We start from the raw sequence: 16140 nt of genomic DNA, 5'->3' as shown, positions 1-16140 counted from the left end.
AAAACGATGGGTGTGAGCCAGACATCTCCTATTAACACAAACATGTTGCTTGTTGGTCACCATCCACTGTAAGGATAGTCTTTGACCTTAGCCCAGGGTGATGAATTGGGATTTTGTTTTCGGGGGCCAGCTAACATAAACAGTTACATAAGACTGGAGGCTGGAAGAGTGTTCAGGGCCAAAGAGTGGAGATAAAAGGGTCTTTCTTTAAGCAGCATAGACACAGGTGAGTGGTAGACAGAGAGCCTTTTGTCAGACTGACTCTTGTGCTTGTGGAGTAGTTCTTTAAACTACAGTACTGCAGTCATGCTTTAGAGAAGACTTTCTATTATTGATTGAAAAACTACTGACAGTGCACCATAAAGAAGCTCATAAGGACAAGAAGGGCTGTCTGTTTATCAGGGGGCTCTGTTCCTGCTTAACTTCATAATATCACTGTCAGAGCAAAGAGGTCTTTATAGCAAAACTAGGTTTGTTTTTATGTATTTGAGCTTTATCACTGGTGCATTAACTAATGCGTAAGTGTTATAGTTTCTGATTTAAGGAATCCAAAATGAGTATCTGAGTTTACAGTAGTTGATTTTTAGAGATGTTTGCGCAGGTTTGACTGTTGAATGAATTAAATGCAGAACTAAATTGATCAAGGTGTCATTGTTGTTTTCATCAACAGTGTAGGTAACTGTCAAGAAGCAAGCCAAGGGAATTGTGTCCTAATTCTCAGCCGTTACAGGGAGTGCTTTACTTTCAACCCCCGCTCCTTCTCAACCCCCCCCCCCCCCCCCCCCCTGCAGGCAGGGTTGCAGGTGGATTCAGGGCGGTTCTGGGATCACATGGAGGCGAGTGTTCGTGAGCAGTCCCAGCAGCTCCGCTCCAAGCTGGCCTTGAGTCGCCAGGAGAGCCACGAGCTGCAGGAGAGGCTCAAGGTGTCAGAGGCCACGCTGCAGGCCCAGTCCGACCAGCTCAAGTATTACCACATCCTGCTCAGTAAGCGCTCCCTCTGACTACAAATACCGACACCCTGTCACTGTTTGTATATCAGTGTGTTTCTGTCAAATTAAGCGCAGGCTTAAAGAAAAAATAGCTGATGCAATCAAGACATTTAACTGAACCCTTTCATGCCTGGCGACCTCATATAGGGACGTATAAAAACAAAACTCTCTTCTAGTCTTTATATAGGAACATATGGAAAACACAAATGCATGATAAATACATATGCCAATTTTTCCCCATATAAAGCAATGAAAATAATGTCAGTGAAAAATATATTTGTGTCCAAAACTACTTTAGCAGCTATTTTCAAAATTTTGTGCATAAAAGGGTTAATTGGTTTAGTCCAAACAAATTTTTAAAACTTGGATCTGATGTTGTAGTTTTCCACATGGCTATGCTCCATGTCTTGGTTTATTTGAACCCTACAGCTGAGGTGTCGGTGAAACAGGAGAGTAAGCAGGTGCAGGTGGACCTGCAGGACCTGGGCTATGAGACATGTGGCAGGAGTGAGACTGAGGCTGACAGAGAGGAGGCAAGCAGCCCAGGTGAGGACGAGTGCAGCACTCTCCAGTGAAGTCATTTTGGAGGGAGAGTAGCATTTTAGATAATGTATCGTGAAACTTTCCAGGTATGCATCAGAACATGTGCTTGAGGAATATGACACAGAAATTCTCAACTATAAAAAAAAAGAAAAATAACCAATTTCATTTTCTAAAAGATTGAAAATAAAAGTTTTACTTGTAATGCATGGCTGCAGCTATTAAAAAAAGTCTTTATAACTACATCTTTATAACCACATGGGGGAACTGTTGCTGTATTTCTCGAACTAGAATTGGTGAGACCATTGCAGAGCCTTTATTTCATTTTTAAAAATGTAATTGAGCACTAATGGAAAAACCCAACATTTGTACAGGGACCCTTGAAAACAGTATGTAATCTTTAATATATTTTGAGCCCTGAAACATTTATCTGTTTCAGTTTTAAATGCATGCCTTGCATTTCTGGTCCTGTTACGAAGAACCTTTATGGCTTTTTTTGTTTTGTGTTAGTTAACAGATACAGAAAAGTTTATTTTGCACTTATGGGTGCTGAATGTGTTTGTATATTTGTTTGGGTGAAATATACAAGTTGTTCTGATGACCTATATATTTTTGTACGTTACTTGTTTCCAGAATATGACGAGCTGGATGTGCAGGGAGAACTGTACAGTGATGCCAGCCTGATGGAAGAGGCCCGCGCCACCCCGCTTCCTCTCAAGTCCAGTCTGAAGGTGAGGCTGTGGCCGGAGGAGGAGCCAGTGAAGTGTGAGGACGTGTCGGCTCTGCAGCAGCACATTCAAGACCTGCGAGTCCAGCTACGCCGATCCGAGAAGGTGATCCGCAACCTCCAGACCCGCGTCTGTTCCTTCTCCACCACCAGTGACTACGCCTCCAGCCTAGAGCGACCCCACAAGGTAGCCTGGAGCTTTGAGGCCTCACCTGCTCACAGCTGCCTGGAAGACGATGAAGGATGGCAGTCCGACGGGGTGGCCATCCCAGCTGCTCAGCCCAACAAGGAGCTCCAGGAGCTAGTGTCCCGTGTGGCCTCACTGGAGACTCAGCTCAAGACTTCCAGGCTCGAGGGCAAGGCAGTGGCTGAAGATGTCAAGTCTGCCACCTGGCCGAGGTAAGTATATTACAACAGGAGGAAATACATTGTATGGTATTATAGTGCTAACAATGTCATGCACATCAATAGGGTTCTCTGTTTCACTTACAGAACTTGTTGCTGTTTGATATGGCAAGGTGCAATATGTTTGATACTGCAGTTTTTAAATAAAACAAAATAATAAGACTCTGTAACAGCCAGTACTTTTTAAGCATGTAGACAGAAACAGTCTGGTATTATAAAAAGTAGCATTCAGGACTCGTATGAAGGTCAGTGTAAAATTCCACTACAGAAATGCCTATTTCCATTGCCTGATTGTGACATATGTTAATGTAAAACAAGCTTGAGGCAGTTCTGGTTTGAACATCTACTCTTTTTTTTAGTTTTTTTTTTTTTTTGTTGTTGTTAAATATTAAACACTATTACAAAAAAGAGCCATCGATGGAAGTAAAAATATACAATTTTAATGTTGGTCTATTTAGACATTATTTTACGTGGCTGCATAGAACCTCAAGTAGCAATTTACTGCATCCGACAGGTAGTTTAGTGCAGGAGCATAGTTCACCAATAGTTCATAAATCGAAGTACAGGCCACAAGTGCTAGACAAACAGGAGTGAAAAAGTGTAAATGAGTCAGTCAATGCAAGACCATCCTCAGTGCTTACTTGTTTACCTGTGAGGTCCTCAGTTCTCACATAAAGCGTCATTGATGAACCCCACAGTTAAGGACAGTGACTTTGCTCTTTCAGGAAATACGACTCTCTGATCCAGGCTCAGGCCCGGGAGCTCTCCCACCTTCGTCAGAAGATGCGTGAGGGCCGGGGTGTCTGCCACATCCTGTCCCAGCACCTCGGCGACACCACCAAGTCCTTCGAGGAGCTGCTGCGCGCCAACGACATCGACTACTACATGGGCCAGAGCTTCCGCGAGCAGCTGGCACAGGACACCTCGCTGGCAGAGCGTGTCAGCAGCAAACTCAGCGGCCGTGAGTCTTCTCTCCTTTAGATTTGGGAATCCCCATTACTTTAGTTTTTTTTTTTTCAGCACTACATTACAAACAAAAAACATGTGTTATTACAAGGAGATTTTCTGACATCTTAAGCCTTTTATTATATGAATATTTATAAAAGTGTTTGTGAAATGACAGTGTAATCGATTTAAACCTTGACGGAACTTTGTTGTAAGGGTATTCTGTACAAGCCTGACCCTTTTTCTGTTTCTGTTTGCAGGAGATCGATCAGAAGTTGATGACAAGACAGGGCATGAGCTACTGGCTCTGAGGTAGGCAGTTTGTGAGGTTTTCAGTTTCACACACGCTAACTAGATATAGTATTAGAATCAAAAACTACTGTGGTCTGTTACTTATACCACAACATACAAACCCCACTGCAGCTTTGTCTTCTTTTCTGCACAGCTAGCTTTGTGTCATGAATCCTTTCCACTGAGATGTTCCCATTTAAGCTCATTATCAGTCTTTTGCACTGACTGCGTCAGACCCCTCACGTGTTGACTTTTTACCCTTTTAAAGCTTAGCTCAGTGGCCGTCTTAACTCATCTGCTGTCCATGTTGATACAGATGAAATGATGAATGTCTGAAAATATCTAAGCTCTCACAAAAAAATATAAACATGTGATATAAAAGTGCAGTGGGTTTAAACCAGCCATTAGTAAACTATATTCAGATAACATAAATAACTATAGACTTGCTAATTCGAACCGCATGGATCAGGTTCAGAATAGTGATTTGTTCCTTGTCTAGTCTGTTTTGTGCTTGTGATACTTACATTTTATAAAAAATCAGAAACAAAAACGTTGTCTTACACACTTTGTGGTTTCTGCAGCTGGTATCAGCACGCTTTTCATTATGATAGCCTGGTTTGAATTACAGGTCAATTCGGAAGTGGGGTTCGGAATAGAGAATTAGCCACAGCTGGTACTGTGTCCAGCTGTAAAAAATAATTTTCTGTTAACAGATGTGATTTTTCACGCACAGTATATTTCCACTTTACTGGACAGTTGTGTGGGGTTGACAAGCAATACACTGGGAATGGCTGGTCTGCATGTGGGGCTTAGAGAGAGTAAAACATGGCATTGATCCCCAGGCTGGGTGTAGGAACAGTGGGCTAAGGAAGAAGCATCTAAAGAAAGCTTGTGAACATTTCAGTCTGGGGAAGCTTAATGGACATGAAATCCTATTTTTAAAGTTGAAATAAAGTTTGGCTATTAGAACATTCTCACTACTTCTGCATTTTGGCAATATCATATTGCTAAACACCACACAGGAAGTCTCTTCTCTGCCACATTATTATGTTCTCTGTTTCACTTGCAGTGCCAGTGGATGACAAAGGCTTTCTATACACTGACACATATGGCAATAGGACGTTCAGGCAGTTGGACAGTGAAATTACCAGCAGCATTTGATTAATGACACAGGATATGTGGATAAAGCTATTGCAATTGTGTTTCAGTTGAAATTTCAAACATAAGTACACAGGAGGTTGCAACACCTGATTGTCCAGAACATCTTTCTGTAAGCTTTTTGTATTATTATATCAGCCTTATGTTTTCATTACCAAGGCCAGTACTTTCCTGGCAATTCTTCATCAGTTAAACCCTAACATCCTGCTGATTAATTGCCATGCCCTTGCTGGGGGAGGTGAAGGGCATTTGAGTCATTGATTTCAAGACAGATCTGTTACTTTCTGTCAAACGCCTGATTTGCTCCTAGTTGGTTGCTGGTAAGAGCACAGAGGGACACAGAGAGATGATATATAACAGAACTCTCAGTACAGACTTCCCATCCGAGTTTAAATTATATTTTAATGGAACCTTACCAGGGTCTAAGGTAAATTAGGCATCCTGTTTCCCAGTTGTGAATTGCCTGGACTGAATCAGTCAGCTTGGTTTCTATTGCAGAAATCTGAAACAGTGGAGGTGACAAAGAGCAAGCTGGTGTACAGATTGCCTTGCACACCTTGGAGCTGAAGCAAGAGATTATCAGCAGGGTGGGGGATAAACTGGGGTACAGAAATCTGCATACATTCACAAAGGCTGCTTTTCTCCCAAGCTCTGTTTAATTTTACACAGGAGAAATTCTCAGCCATTGTGAAACAAGGCATATTTCCAAACGCTCATGCTATCTTATTTGTAACTGACACATATACAGTAGATTGAGATTCCATCAATGTTTTTTTTTTTTTTTAAAGCGTGCAACTTTCTTGATTTATATTGCCTACTTTTGATTTATTATCAACATGTCAATAAAGAGTCAGATAGTGTTTTATATAATTTTCATTTTCATTATCATCATAATACTATGTAGTACTGTACAAGGTCTTCATTTATTTTGCATTGCATCTGCCACAGAGACAGGAGTTGTTTATCCTGTTCTTTTAATGAAGTGCTGAGCCTCTCTTAGCCGTACTCTGATGCAGCTTTCCTTAGAGTTCCTCATAACACCTTTACATAATTGTTAGTTGTTTGTATTCTTCACTCCTTCCTGTCAGTATGAGGAGACATAGCCTACCTCTATGTTATACACTATCCAGTAAATCAAATACGTTCTCAAAGCTTCTTATAGCTTATTTTACTATTCAAGTGCAGTGGAGGAATATACTGTAGTTCTGTACAATCGCCTTTGCCTCCTCCTCTTTATCATACAGCATAGCCCCCTTGCTGAATTATAATGGGCCTGTCGTTGAGGATGTTTAATATGAAGCATGACTGCTTTGCTGAGTAACGTCATACTGGTCTCAAGGCTCCCTTGGGGAGATGATAATGAGCAGCTTTTTGATTGGATCATTTTCCTCATTAATAGGCCAATGCAGATTCCCAGAGGGATTTAGTAGCTGATAAGACCTTCTTTTCCACCATGGTGCATCTGTTCTGGGCATTAGCCAGTTGTCCAAGCTGCACTCAGAGCTTAAGCAGCAGTGCTGTACACTGAGAATATTTCTGCAGTGCATATGGTTATTCTTAAAAGGAATAGTTGCTGCTCATGGTCTCCTGCATGCTCTAAAAGTGTTCTGTGTAATTTGGATTTCACTATGAGGAGGCTAGGACTCTTAGGTAATCAAGCTGTTTTCAATGACACATCCCATCAAGAAGAGGATTCTTTATTTCTAGGGAAGGGATTGTCTTTGAACCCCATTCGTCTTCATTCTTCTGTTGAATACTGTGTGAAAGTGCAGGCTTGCTGCTTGAAGGATTACATGTATGGATCAGCTTCAGACTTTTTGTGAGTCTTGCTTGGACTTTCAGAAGCACCAACACATTTCCAAAGCGCATTGATTGAGGATCGTTTGTTTTTAGGTTTATCGCATGCCCAAGATCAGTCTAGTTCCTATTACAGTTTAACACATTGGGATACTGATTGTAAAAGACAGATCGGGCTTGATGTGGTGTTTTTGGAGCACTGATGTTTCTGATTAAATGGATTGCCTTGTTGGTGCTATGAGGAGCTTGTTCACTTTATACCTTTAAAATGCCATGTTGTAGGTCTTACTGAACACATCAGTTTTGTTGTGCAAATCCTGTGTCTAGGGGACTACATGGTGACAACAATGGATGTGACAGAAAGGCAGACGGATGTAGGTTTACAGCAACCTGATTTATCTCAGTGTGGTCTCCGTGATTAAGCTTAAGAAGCAGGTAACACAAGGACACACCATAACAATCGACCCTCTATGTGGGGGTGAAATTTGTCAGTGGTGGAGGAAGACGTCTGTCAGAAGAGCCTGTTTCTGTGGATTGAGAGGAAATGCACTTCTTATCTGCTGTTGGTTTCATATTTGGAGTTGAATGGAAACCTGAATACAAGAGTATATAGTGATTTGTATTAAGCACGTGATGGAAATGTATGACATTAATTTGCCTTTAACTTTTAAAAAAGGTTGAAATATTAGCCGAATCAGCCAAAATAAAAACATTTCTACATTACAAAGTATTGAGATTCAAATATCTACGAATATGAAGAGCATCAAGGAACATGAGTAATCAGTATTTTCAGTGGAAGTAATAAGTTGCGGAAGTAAGCAGAAGGTCAGGCCACTGGTGCTGTCAGCTGGCTCACATTCAATGGAATGGAAACTGATTGCCGTGATGCTTTCTTTGATTGCTTATTGAATGGAATTGCCCCAAAGGCTTGGTAACATTAGAGCTTTTTTTCCCAAAAGGCTTGTGAATAATTCACATAGAAACTGCACTTTGAACAGGCAGAATAAGGAGTTTGTCATAGAGGACATATGCTGTGTGTATAATGCTGTGGGTTTCTACAAGATGAGCTCTGTGTAGGTGAGTCATGTTAATCAGCTGGGTTTCTAGCACAGCTGAATAGATACATTTACGGGGCGATGTTTGGATTTCTGTACTGATGTGACAGCCTGAGCGGGAAGACACAGAGAAGAATCTTTGAGAGTCATTGCAGAAAAGGATTTTTGCGAAGTGAAGACGTATACAAAGTCCTTGTGGATTTCAAGTGTTCTCCCTGTCCTTTTCATCCTCGGCATATTTCAGAACAGCATTTTTAAACAGCATAGAAGCTACTGAAGGTTGCAGAGGATTGCTGTGGATATTGAGTAGATCACTTCTGCTCTCCAGTGTGTCCATTTAGCATGCTTAGACTCCTGGCTCAGCAAAGACATTATGAGCAAATCCAACACCATTCTGTGGAATAAAGTCGGTGGTACCTAGCAGCCAGCAGCAGTGGAAGTTGCTTCCTCTGGTAGCAATAACTGTGTCATCACTATGGCCCCGCTATGGAAGTCAATGCTCTCAAAGAGCAGCCCGCTGTACCGTGAATCCCTCTTCTCGTTCACATTTTGGGAGTCCCGTGTACAGGAGCGGGAGTTGGTGTTTCTACGGAAACAGCTGGACCGAGAGAGAAGGGCCTTGCAGAGGCAGCTCGACAAGTAAGAATCTGGGAATGGGAGAGAGGTTTACATGGGGAATGTCAACCACAGGAAACATTTTACCACAGTTTATTGACTTAATGTGCAACCTTGACATTTTTCCTTTGCGAGAAAGTTTTGGGGGCAATTATACTGAAATGATGAATAAAATCGGAATTTCACATGCATATCATGACCCATGGAGTGATAGTTTTAGCTACTTAATAATCAGTTTAGGTTTGTAAGGTTCTTATTTAAGGGGCTTAAAAGGTCACTGGCATCAATGCAAGGTCCAGACCAGGGGGAAGTTGCTTCCCCTATGTACTGTATTGTTAATGAGTTAATTAAGTGTTAAGTGTTTTTGATTCTAGAATTGCTGAAGATTTAGCTTAGATTTTTGCTGATTCATATTTTCTTTTAAAGATTTTATTTATTTTTTTTTTTAGTGATGGAAGCTATGTGATGGAAAAATATGTCCTGTCACAACAAAAGTAGTCATGTGTCAATGTTGGCTAGCAAGGATTTTCCAAACCATTAGAAGACTTAAAGCAAGGTTTTAAATGAACATGGCTTAGAATAGGCTGCTTGTCGTCCCTCACGTGTCTCTCAGTTTATGGTCTGTGTTCTCTTGTCTTTCCAGGCTAAGCAGGGAGCTCCAGCAGAAGGATAAGATCATCGAATCACTCCGTGCCAAGCTGCAGCAACGCCCAGACACGCCCTCAAGCAGCCGTGCCCTTTCTGACTCGGACAGGACCTCCTTCGTGTCAGATGATCACGCCTCCACCAATGATGATCTGGAGCTGTGCTCTGACATGGACGCTGCCAGCGAGTACACACAGGAGGAGTGTGGGGGCACTGTGAGCCTGGAACAGGCCAGCACAGGTAAATCACGACAACTCTACAGTATTCCTTTAGTGTTTATTTGTCTCGACCTAGCAAAACACAAACGGTTGCCAGTAACATTATGTGTTATGTATTTTTTCAAGTTCGGTTTCTACAAAACTAAACAACACTACACAAATAAAAGTTTTAAAATAATATTTAATTTTCCAGGGGAAAATAATAACACAACAAGTTTTTGGCCTCCATTGCTAACTGTTTAGCCAGACAAAGCAGCGTCATATCAGTGTAATGTGATTCTACATTGAGCACCATTTCCTTTCAGAGTCTCACAGTCATGGTGGCGCTCCGCCACAACGCCCATCAATCCCATCACCCACCACTGCATCCCATGGGGCTCAGTCCAACAACAGTACAAAAATTCCATGCTCACAACATAATCCCATGGAGTCCAACCCGGCACAGAAAGGTAGGGTAACAACAGAGGGTTGGATGGGTGAGCATTACTTCTGCTCCATACTGTGGTGGTCTATGTTGTATCATTATGCGTTTACACCTAACTGTTCATTGTTACATCTTCCATATTACATCATAAACAGGTTTACTGCTTCTAAATCATATTAATCCTGTAGAATAGGAGTGGCAGGGCAGTGCACCATACATTCCAACTGTATATGCTTTGGACATTTAATCTACAGCAAGTTCCCAAGAAACTTCAATGGGTTTGTAGATGTAACAGTGGAAAAGCTAATTATTCTGTGCACTTGGGGTAATGAAAAATGTGATATTTTTTTTTTTTTTTTTACATTTATAAGCTACATTTTAGTTGTATTTGAAATCATCAGTAAATGCATTGTCTCGAAGGTTTGATTTGGTTCGGGTTAGTGCAAAGAGAAAAGCCATTTCTTTTCCAATGTATTCCATCTCTTTGTTATTTCCTTTGCTTCTAGACCTCTATTCTGACCTCCCGTCCAGTGCTGTCACTTTCCCTCAGACCCACTACTGCCTTGACCCCTCCAGTCAGTTTGGTTCCCTGCCCTTTGATCCCCGACCTCCATTCCTTGACCCCAGTTTCAGTGGTGCATCACCATTCTCCATAGCGGAAGTGCACCAGGAACTTCAGATGCTGCAAAGGCAGCTGGGAGAAAGTGAGAGCCTTTGATCTACACGTGTGTGTGTGTGTGATCATGAAGTGGGCATGTTTTTTTTATCCACTCCGCATGTGCAGCTTTGCATGGCAGGACATCAGCAGCTGCCATAACACAGTCTTGAATGCTGTACTTCTTTTCTGCCATGCCTAGGCATGTACCCTATTTTTAACCACCGTCTATTCACTCAGCTTTTTGTTCTAAGATTTTCACGCTTCAAATTATGGCTGGTGCTATTCTTTTTGCCTACACTGAGGTATCCTAAGAGAGTTAACACAGATGCCTCAGTTGGGGGTTTGCTCGGTATTGCTGAAGTTTTTTTTTTTTTTTGTTTAAGGTTCAGTAAGGTTGCTGTGTGTATTTATACAAGCAAATAGTGGTCTACAAGTCATAGATCAGCCATCACAAATGGTCGGATCTAACTGTGTTAATAGAGAGGGGGAGAAGGACTGGAAGGCTTTGAGTAAGAGGAACTAATCCCATGTTTTTCAGCAGAATCTTTTTTTTTTTCTTCAAAATATATCCATATCAACCAAAATTATTAAACATGAGTATAAAACAAATGATAATATGTCATTCAAACCATACAGAAAAAAAGAAGTGCAATATGGATCGGCCCTGTCCATTCCACATGAAAGTGGGACAAAGAATTCTATAACCAGCCCAGTTATTCGATTTCATTCAATTGTAGTCTGATTTTAAATGCTGCAGGCTTACATTTCAATGAATTCTTTCATGCATGGCATTCCCTTGCATGCACAGCTATTAAGTGTTTGTTATTGTATAATTCTGTATTGTAACTGGAAAGAACAGGCTGTTCCACCTCCTGATAGTTTGTCTCTGCCTCCAGCCACAGGGTTTGCTGTTCCTCATGTCAAACCGATGTCCCACACGGCCAACTTCTCCATGACTGGCCACTCACAACCCCAAGCCTCCAGCTATGCCCCACTGTCCCATCATCCCTTTCACCAGGCCTCTCCTGGCAACAGCACTTTGAAGGCAGCTGAGGCTGGCTTGCTTGACAGCAGTGCAGTCTGGGATATGAGCCACATTGTCAGGCCCATGGGAACCAACAATTATAGGGACGTGTCATCAGGATCATCCGGGTATCAGTCCGGTACCAGCCACACAGGTAAAGATAACAATGCAGCAGGTATCAATGTGCAGCAATATGAAGTAAAGCCTCTGAAGTTTTCTACCTAGTTCCTAACGACTCTGTGTTTCAGGCACACGTCTGATTGAAGAGCACCTGGGTGAGATCCGTGGTCTACGCCAGCGTTTGGAGGACTCGATCCGCACCAACGAACGCCTGAGGCAGCAGCTGGAGGAGAGGCTTGCGCTGGCTGGGAGAGGCAGCGGTAAGGTGGAGGGGATACAGTACATCTCAGAACCTGGTTTTTATTACCACTCTGTGGCATTTCTGTCTTCACTGTGTTTTGTTTCCCACAGGGCCTCCTACTAACATTTACATCCAGGGACTTGAGTCAGTCAGCCATCTGTCTAATGAGAACCGAGTCTTGAGGGAGGAAAACCTGGGTCTTCACGCCCGGCTAAACCAGGCCAGTAGAGGTAAGGAACTGACTGGTTCCATCTTAACTTTATTTTTCTTTGCTATCTGGTGGGTTTTATTGTTGTTAACCCATTACGTGGTATTATCCTGATTTAAGGACTGGCTACTTTAAAAAGTTTTTGAACATTTTTAACTGGCATTTCATTTTCTCTTTAACTATATGATTATGATAACTTACATCTAAATGTAACTGTGCTGCTAATATAGCCCTTCAGGTGTTTGTATAACGCCTCAATATAAAACAAGAAACTGAAGCCTAAAAATTATGTATTTCTTAGTGTTTTCCTTCTGACAGTAATGATGAAGCTCAATTTTCTGTGTTGATCTTCATAGCCAACGTAAAATTTCACTGGACTGGTTATGGTCACATGTAACGTGACTGTCCTCTAAATGGGACGCAGCAGTTTATAGCCAAAGTGATTTAATTTTTTTTTTTTTTCTGAAGAAATATTGATTTAGAATGTATCAAATTACATAAATACAACTTTTATTCAAAGAATAATTTGGTGCTTAATGGGTTATGCCAAAGGGATAAAAACAAAGCAATTGTACAAGTTGCCATTGCTGATGACTGTCTTGATACCCGGAATGTTATGATTGGCATGGTCCTGTACTTGCTGCCTGTTACACCTTTGTTGTTTGGTCACAGAGAACTGTGTGGAGGCGGAGCAGCTGCGTGATGCTGTGCTTTCAGGCAGGGGGCGAGTGAAGCAGGCTGAGCTGGAGACAGAGCAGGGGAGAGAGGAGAGCAGGAGGCTGCAGGCACAGAGCTGTGAACAGCAACAAGAGATCCATCAGCTCCAGAAGGAAAGGCAGGCTGCTCAGGACCGCAACAACAGGTAACATGACACAAACGAGCCAGTGCACACGCACCACAGCACACTAATGGTTATGAATGGAACGCAAGAAAAATATTACAACATTACACTTGTTGACAAGACGACACATATATATAGTTCAGTAGTGCAGCTCTACTTCACATGATGCAAAAAAAAAGAATGAGAATTTTCAGTTCATTCACAGGAAAAGGTAAAATTCTGCTGTACTGCATACTAGTTGTTTGTTCAACATTGTTCATTCAAGTTGTAGAGTCTGTGTGTTGTGTTAAAGTAGCTGGCTATTGGTGTTCCTGATACAATGCTGGTTTCTGTCTGCCCTCCAGGCTGCAGCATGAGATGAACCTTCTGCAGCAGCAGCTTACTGAGAACCGACAGCTGCTCCACTCACTCCAGTCTGAACTCCAGATGTATGAGAGAGTCTATGGGTGCGCCAACCCGTCTCTCTCAGGTAAATCTAATCCCTGATTCAGAACTGAAAGCTCCCGGACTTGTTTCATTCTGTTAGGAAGGTGATGGCCAGCAGCACAGGGGAAGTGTTTGCTTTTGTATGCTCCTTATAGGAGACTTGGAATGTCCATGTCTTGTAAAATCCTAACCTTTGTAGCAAGCAGGAAATTGCTCACAGCAAACCTTGCAGTATGTGGTAATTGCTTGGTTACCAACTCTGATCTGTTGCAGCACTAACTGCCTGTGTACTTGCCTATGTCCTTAGGGCATGGCGGGGATGGGAAGTATCACAGCGTGCCCTCCTCCTTGGAGCGGAGTGAGCTGCTTTCGGAGGTGCGGAGCCTGCGGGTCCAACTGGAGCAGAGTATCCAGGAGAACAGCTCCCTCAGACAACAGCTGGAGCAGCAGCTGGTCAGGAGCTCCGTGAAGATCGACAGCCGCCCCTCCAGCATCAACCTCTCCATACCCAGAGAGACAGGCTGCAGGAGGCAACTCTTCCAGGGTACGGAGGTCACATGGAGATTGCAGTCCTGAAAAACCAAAAAGACATTGCGTTTTTTTTTTCCGTATCAATAAAGTATTAGAATGACTGAAATGTGTTGATGCCACAAAGGCCTCTAATCATCCCAATGAAACACTGGTTAAAAATAAATAAATAAATACATAAAAGCCTACAAAAAGTTTGGAAATGTCTTGTAATTGGGAGTATTTTTTATTTTTATTTATCAGAATGGTTCTAACTGGGTTAAGTTTATATTTTTCTGTATTCATTTGTTGTCTTTTTTGTTCCAGATTCAGTGCCGTCTCCCCCAGTCCGAGATACAGACTTGTTTAACTCAATTTCTCCATTCTCCATCTTCTCAAAATCAACTGACCTTGGTGTGGAAGATCATGTAATCACAGCAAACCAGGGTAAGGCTTTAGTCCTGAGAAGTCTGCTTGCTTGGCAGTTTATTAATATGCCAAACAAAAACAGAATTTCACCATTAGCCTGATTTTGTATTTTTTTTTGTATTTCAGGAAAAAGCCGTGTTGAGAGTAAAAACAAAGCAATGATCATTTTTTAACTAGTTGAAATCCCAGATGCAGGTTTTGGAACAGTTCTATATCCAAATCCATTTGTGCATGTCTAAAGAAGACTGTCCTGGTTTACAGATATGTTGAAGCCAAGGTCTGTGTTAGAAGGGGACGCTCCAGATGGTTCGTTTGCCAGTAAGAATGGGCGGCACGTCATCGGGCACATGGATGACTTCAGCACCCTACAGCAGCAGATCCTGGAGGGGAAGGTGCTGGTGCAGAGGATGGAGGCCGTGCTGCAGCCCTCTCTCAGTGCTAGCTTCCTGGAGAACAGTTCCAACAAGGTAACCACCAAAGCAGCGCACATTAGCCTCGTAACAACTTGACTCGACCCTTTCTACAGTAAACCCACCTTTTACCTTCCCTCTGCTTGTGTGTGTTTGCAGGCTCTGGATTACAACTCTGTGAAGTCTGCCCTCTCCAACACTAAGACCCTGCGGCAGATCCTGGAGGAAGCCGCCTCTCTTCTCAAGATGTTCTGGAAGGCGGCTCTGCCTAATGCCGAGAGCTGCGTTCAGCATGTCAAAAAGGTAGGGGCACATCCCAGCATACATCTGGAGTTACGTTGGCATGGAAACTAAAGGCGCTCATCTTATAATGTTTGTCTTGTTAGGAACAATCCATGAAAGAAGAGATCCAGATGTTGAGGAACAAAATCACAGAGCAAGAAGATCTGCTACAGAACACTATTGAGAGGCTGAGGAGCACGAACCGCAGCAAGGAGAGCATGGAGCACTTCATAGTCAGCCAGTGTATGTATCTGAATACTCCCCAGTTACGACATGCCGGAGTACATCTTCTCACAACTGCTATTGTGCGTTAACACTTCTGGGGTTGGGTTGCACAATGGGAAGCCTTTACTTATCAATAGTGACTATTATCTAAAGTAGGGGTCTCCAACCCTGGTCCTGGAGAGCCCCTATCCAGCAGGTTTTAGATGTGTCTTTACATCATCAGTGGCTACAGATCTGGAAAGCCAATAATTGGTTAAATTAAGTAATTGAGAGATTGGCTGAAATGAAGCAGCCACAGTAGCTCCAGGTTCTTGGTGGGGTTCAGTCCGGTGGACTTTGTGTGCTGTACCTGCACTTTTACTCTTTTTTTGTCAATTAATAAAATTAGATTTCTATGCTCAGACTATGTAATTGATACACTGTTGTTTCTTTGCATTTTCAGTATCAAGAACACGTGATGTGTTGAAGAAAGCAAAAAACAATTTAGAGGTGAGTAGACACAGCTTTTAAGGTCCAATTTAGTTTATTTGGATTCTCTTTCGTAAAGAGTAAGTATGCACTACGGCTTTCATGTATTTAGTGAGTTGACTACACATTTTTTGGTAATTACCATTAGATTAGAGTGCACATATTTTAAACAAATAAAATAATTCTGCACCTGAAGTGTATTTTGCTTAATGGATTGCTTTCTTTCATTTAGTGCCTAGGCCCTGATGGGTGTTAACTCTTTTGCATGCATGCAATCCTTTAGTTTCTTTTGTATTTTTTTCCTGTATTCTTGACTGTCTTCTTGTGTCTCTGCCTTTGTCTTCCCCTGAGTGTGTCCAGAAGAATGATTACAAGATTTCCTCTCTAAACTCCTCCCCCTGCCCTGGTAAAGGTACGGCACTCTGGTTCTGCCTGTGCCCACACTAGGTTCTTCACATCCATCGTCTTGCTGCTGTGTGAATGGCTGTGTGT

The 16140-nt window shown here is 42.3% G+C and overlaps 1 protein-coding gene across 10 annotated transcripts in view; it reads left to right on the top strand.

Moving 5' to 3' along the window:
* LOC121330681 (myomegalin-like) overlaps positions 1-16140 on the top strand; it is a 79164-nt gene that overhangs the window by 59615 nt on the left and 3409 nt on the right. For 6 of the 10 annotated variants that reach the window (XM_041277392.1, XM_041277396.1, XM_041277394.1 and 3 more), the window contains 20 exons: positions 792-984; positions 1419-1535; positions 2163-2655; positions 3387-3622; positions 3867-3918; positions 9166-9407; positions 9691-9834; positions 10316-10513; positions 11364-11645; positions 11740-11871; positions 11963-12082; positions 12733-12922; positions 13246-13370; positions 13635-13871; positions 14162-14281; positions 14525-14730; positions 14833-14976; positions 15060-15198; positions 15623-15669; positions 16009-16060. In XM_041277392.1, the coding sequence (XP_041133326.1) occupies positions 792-984; positions 1419-1535; positions 2163-2655; positions 3387-3622; positions 3867-3918; positions 9166-9407; positions 9691-9834; positions 10316-10513; positions 11364-11645; positions 11740-11871; positions 11963-12082; positions 12733-12922; positions 13246-13370; positions 13635-13871; positions 14162-14281; positions 14525-14730; positions 14833-14976; positions 15060-15198; positions 15623-15669; positions 16009-16060 (3469 nt within the window). The remainder of the gene's footprint in view (positions 1-791; positions 985-1418; positions 1536-2162; positions 2656-3386; positions 3623-3866; positions 3919-9165; positions 9408-9690; positions 9835-10315; positions 10514-11363; positions 11646-11739; positions 11872-11962; positions 12083-12732; positions 12923-13245; positions 13371-13634; positions 13872-14161; positions 14282-14524; positions 14731-14832; positions 14977-15059; positions 15199-15622; positions 15670-16008; positions 16061-16140) is intronic. The other 4 variants (XM_041277388.1, XM_041277387.1, XM_041277391.1 and 1 more) reach the window with 4 other exon arrangements.

This window comes from Polyodon spathula, chromosome 18 (assembly GCF_017654505.1).
Source record: "Polyodon spathula isolate WHYD16114869_AA chromosome 18, ASM1765450v1, whole genome shotgun sequence".
Taxonomy (NCBI): Eukaryota; Metazoa; Chordata; class Actinopteri; order Acipenseriformes; family Polyodontidae; genus Polyodon; species Polyodon spathula.
The sequence above is the reverse complement of the archived record's forward strand: the minus strand, read 5'-3'. Positions and strand labels throughout refer to the sequence as shown.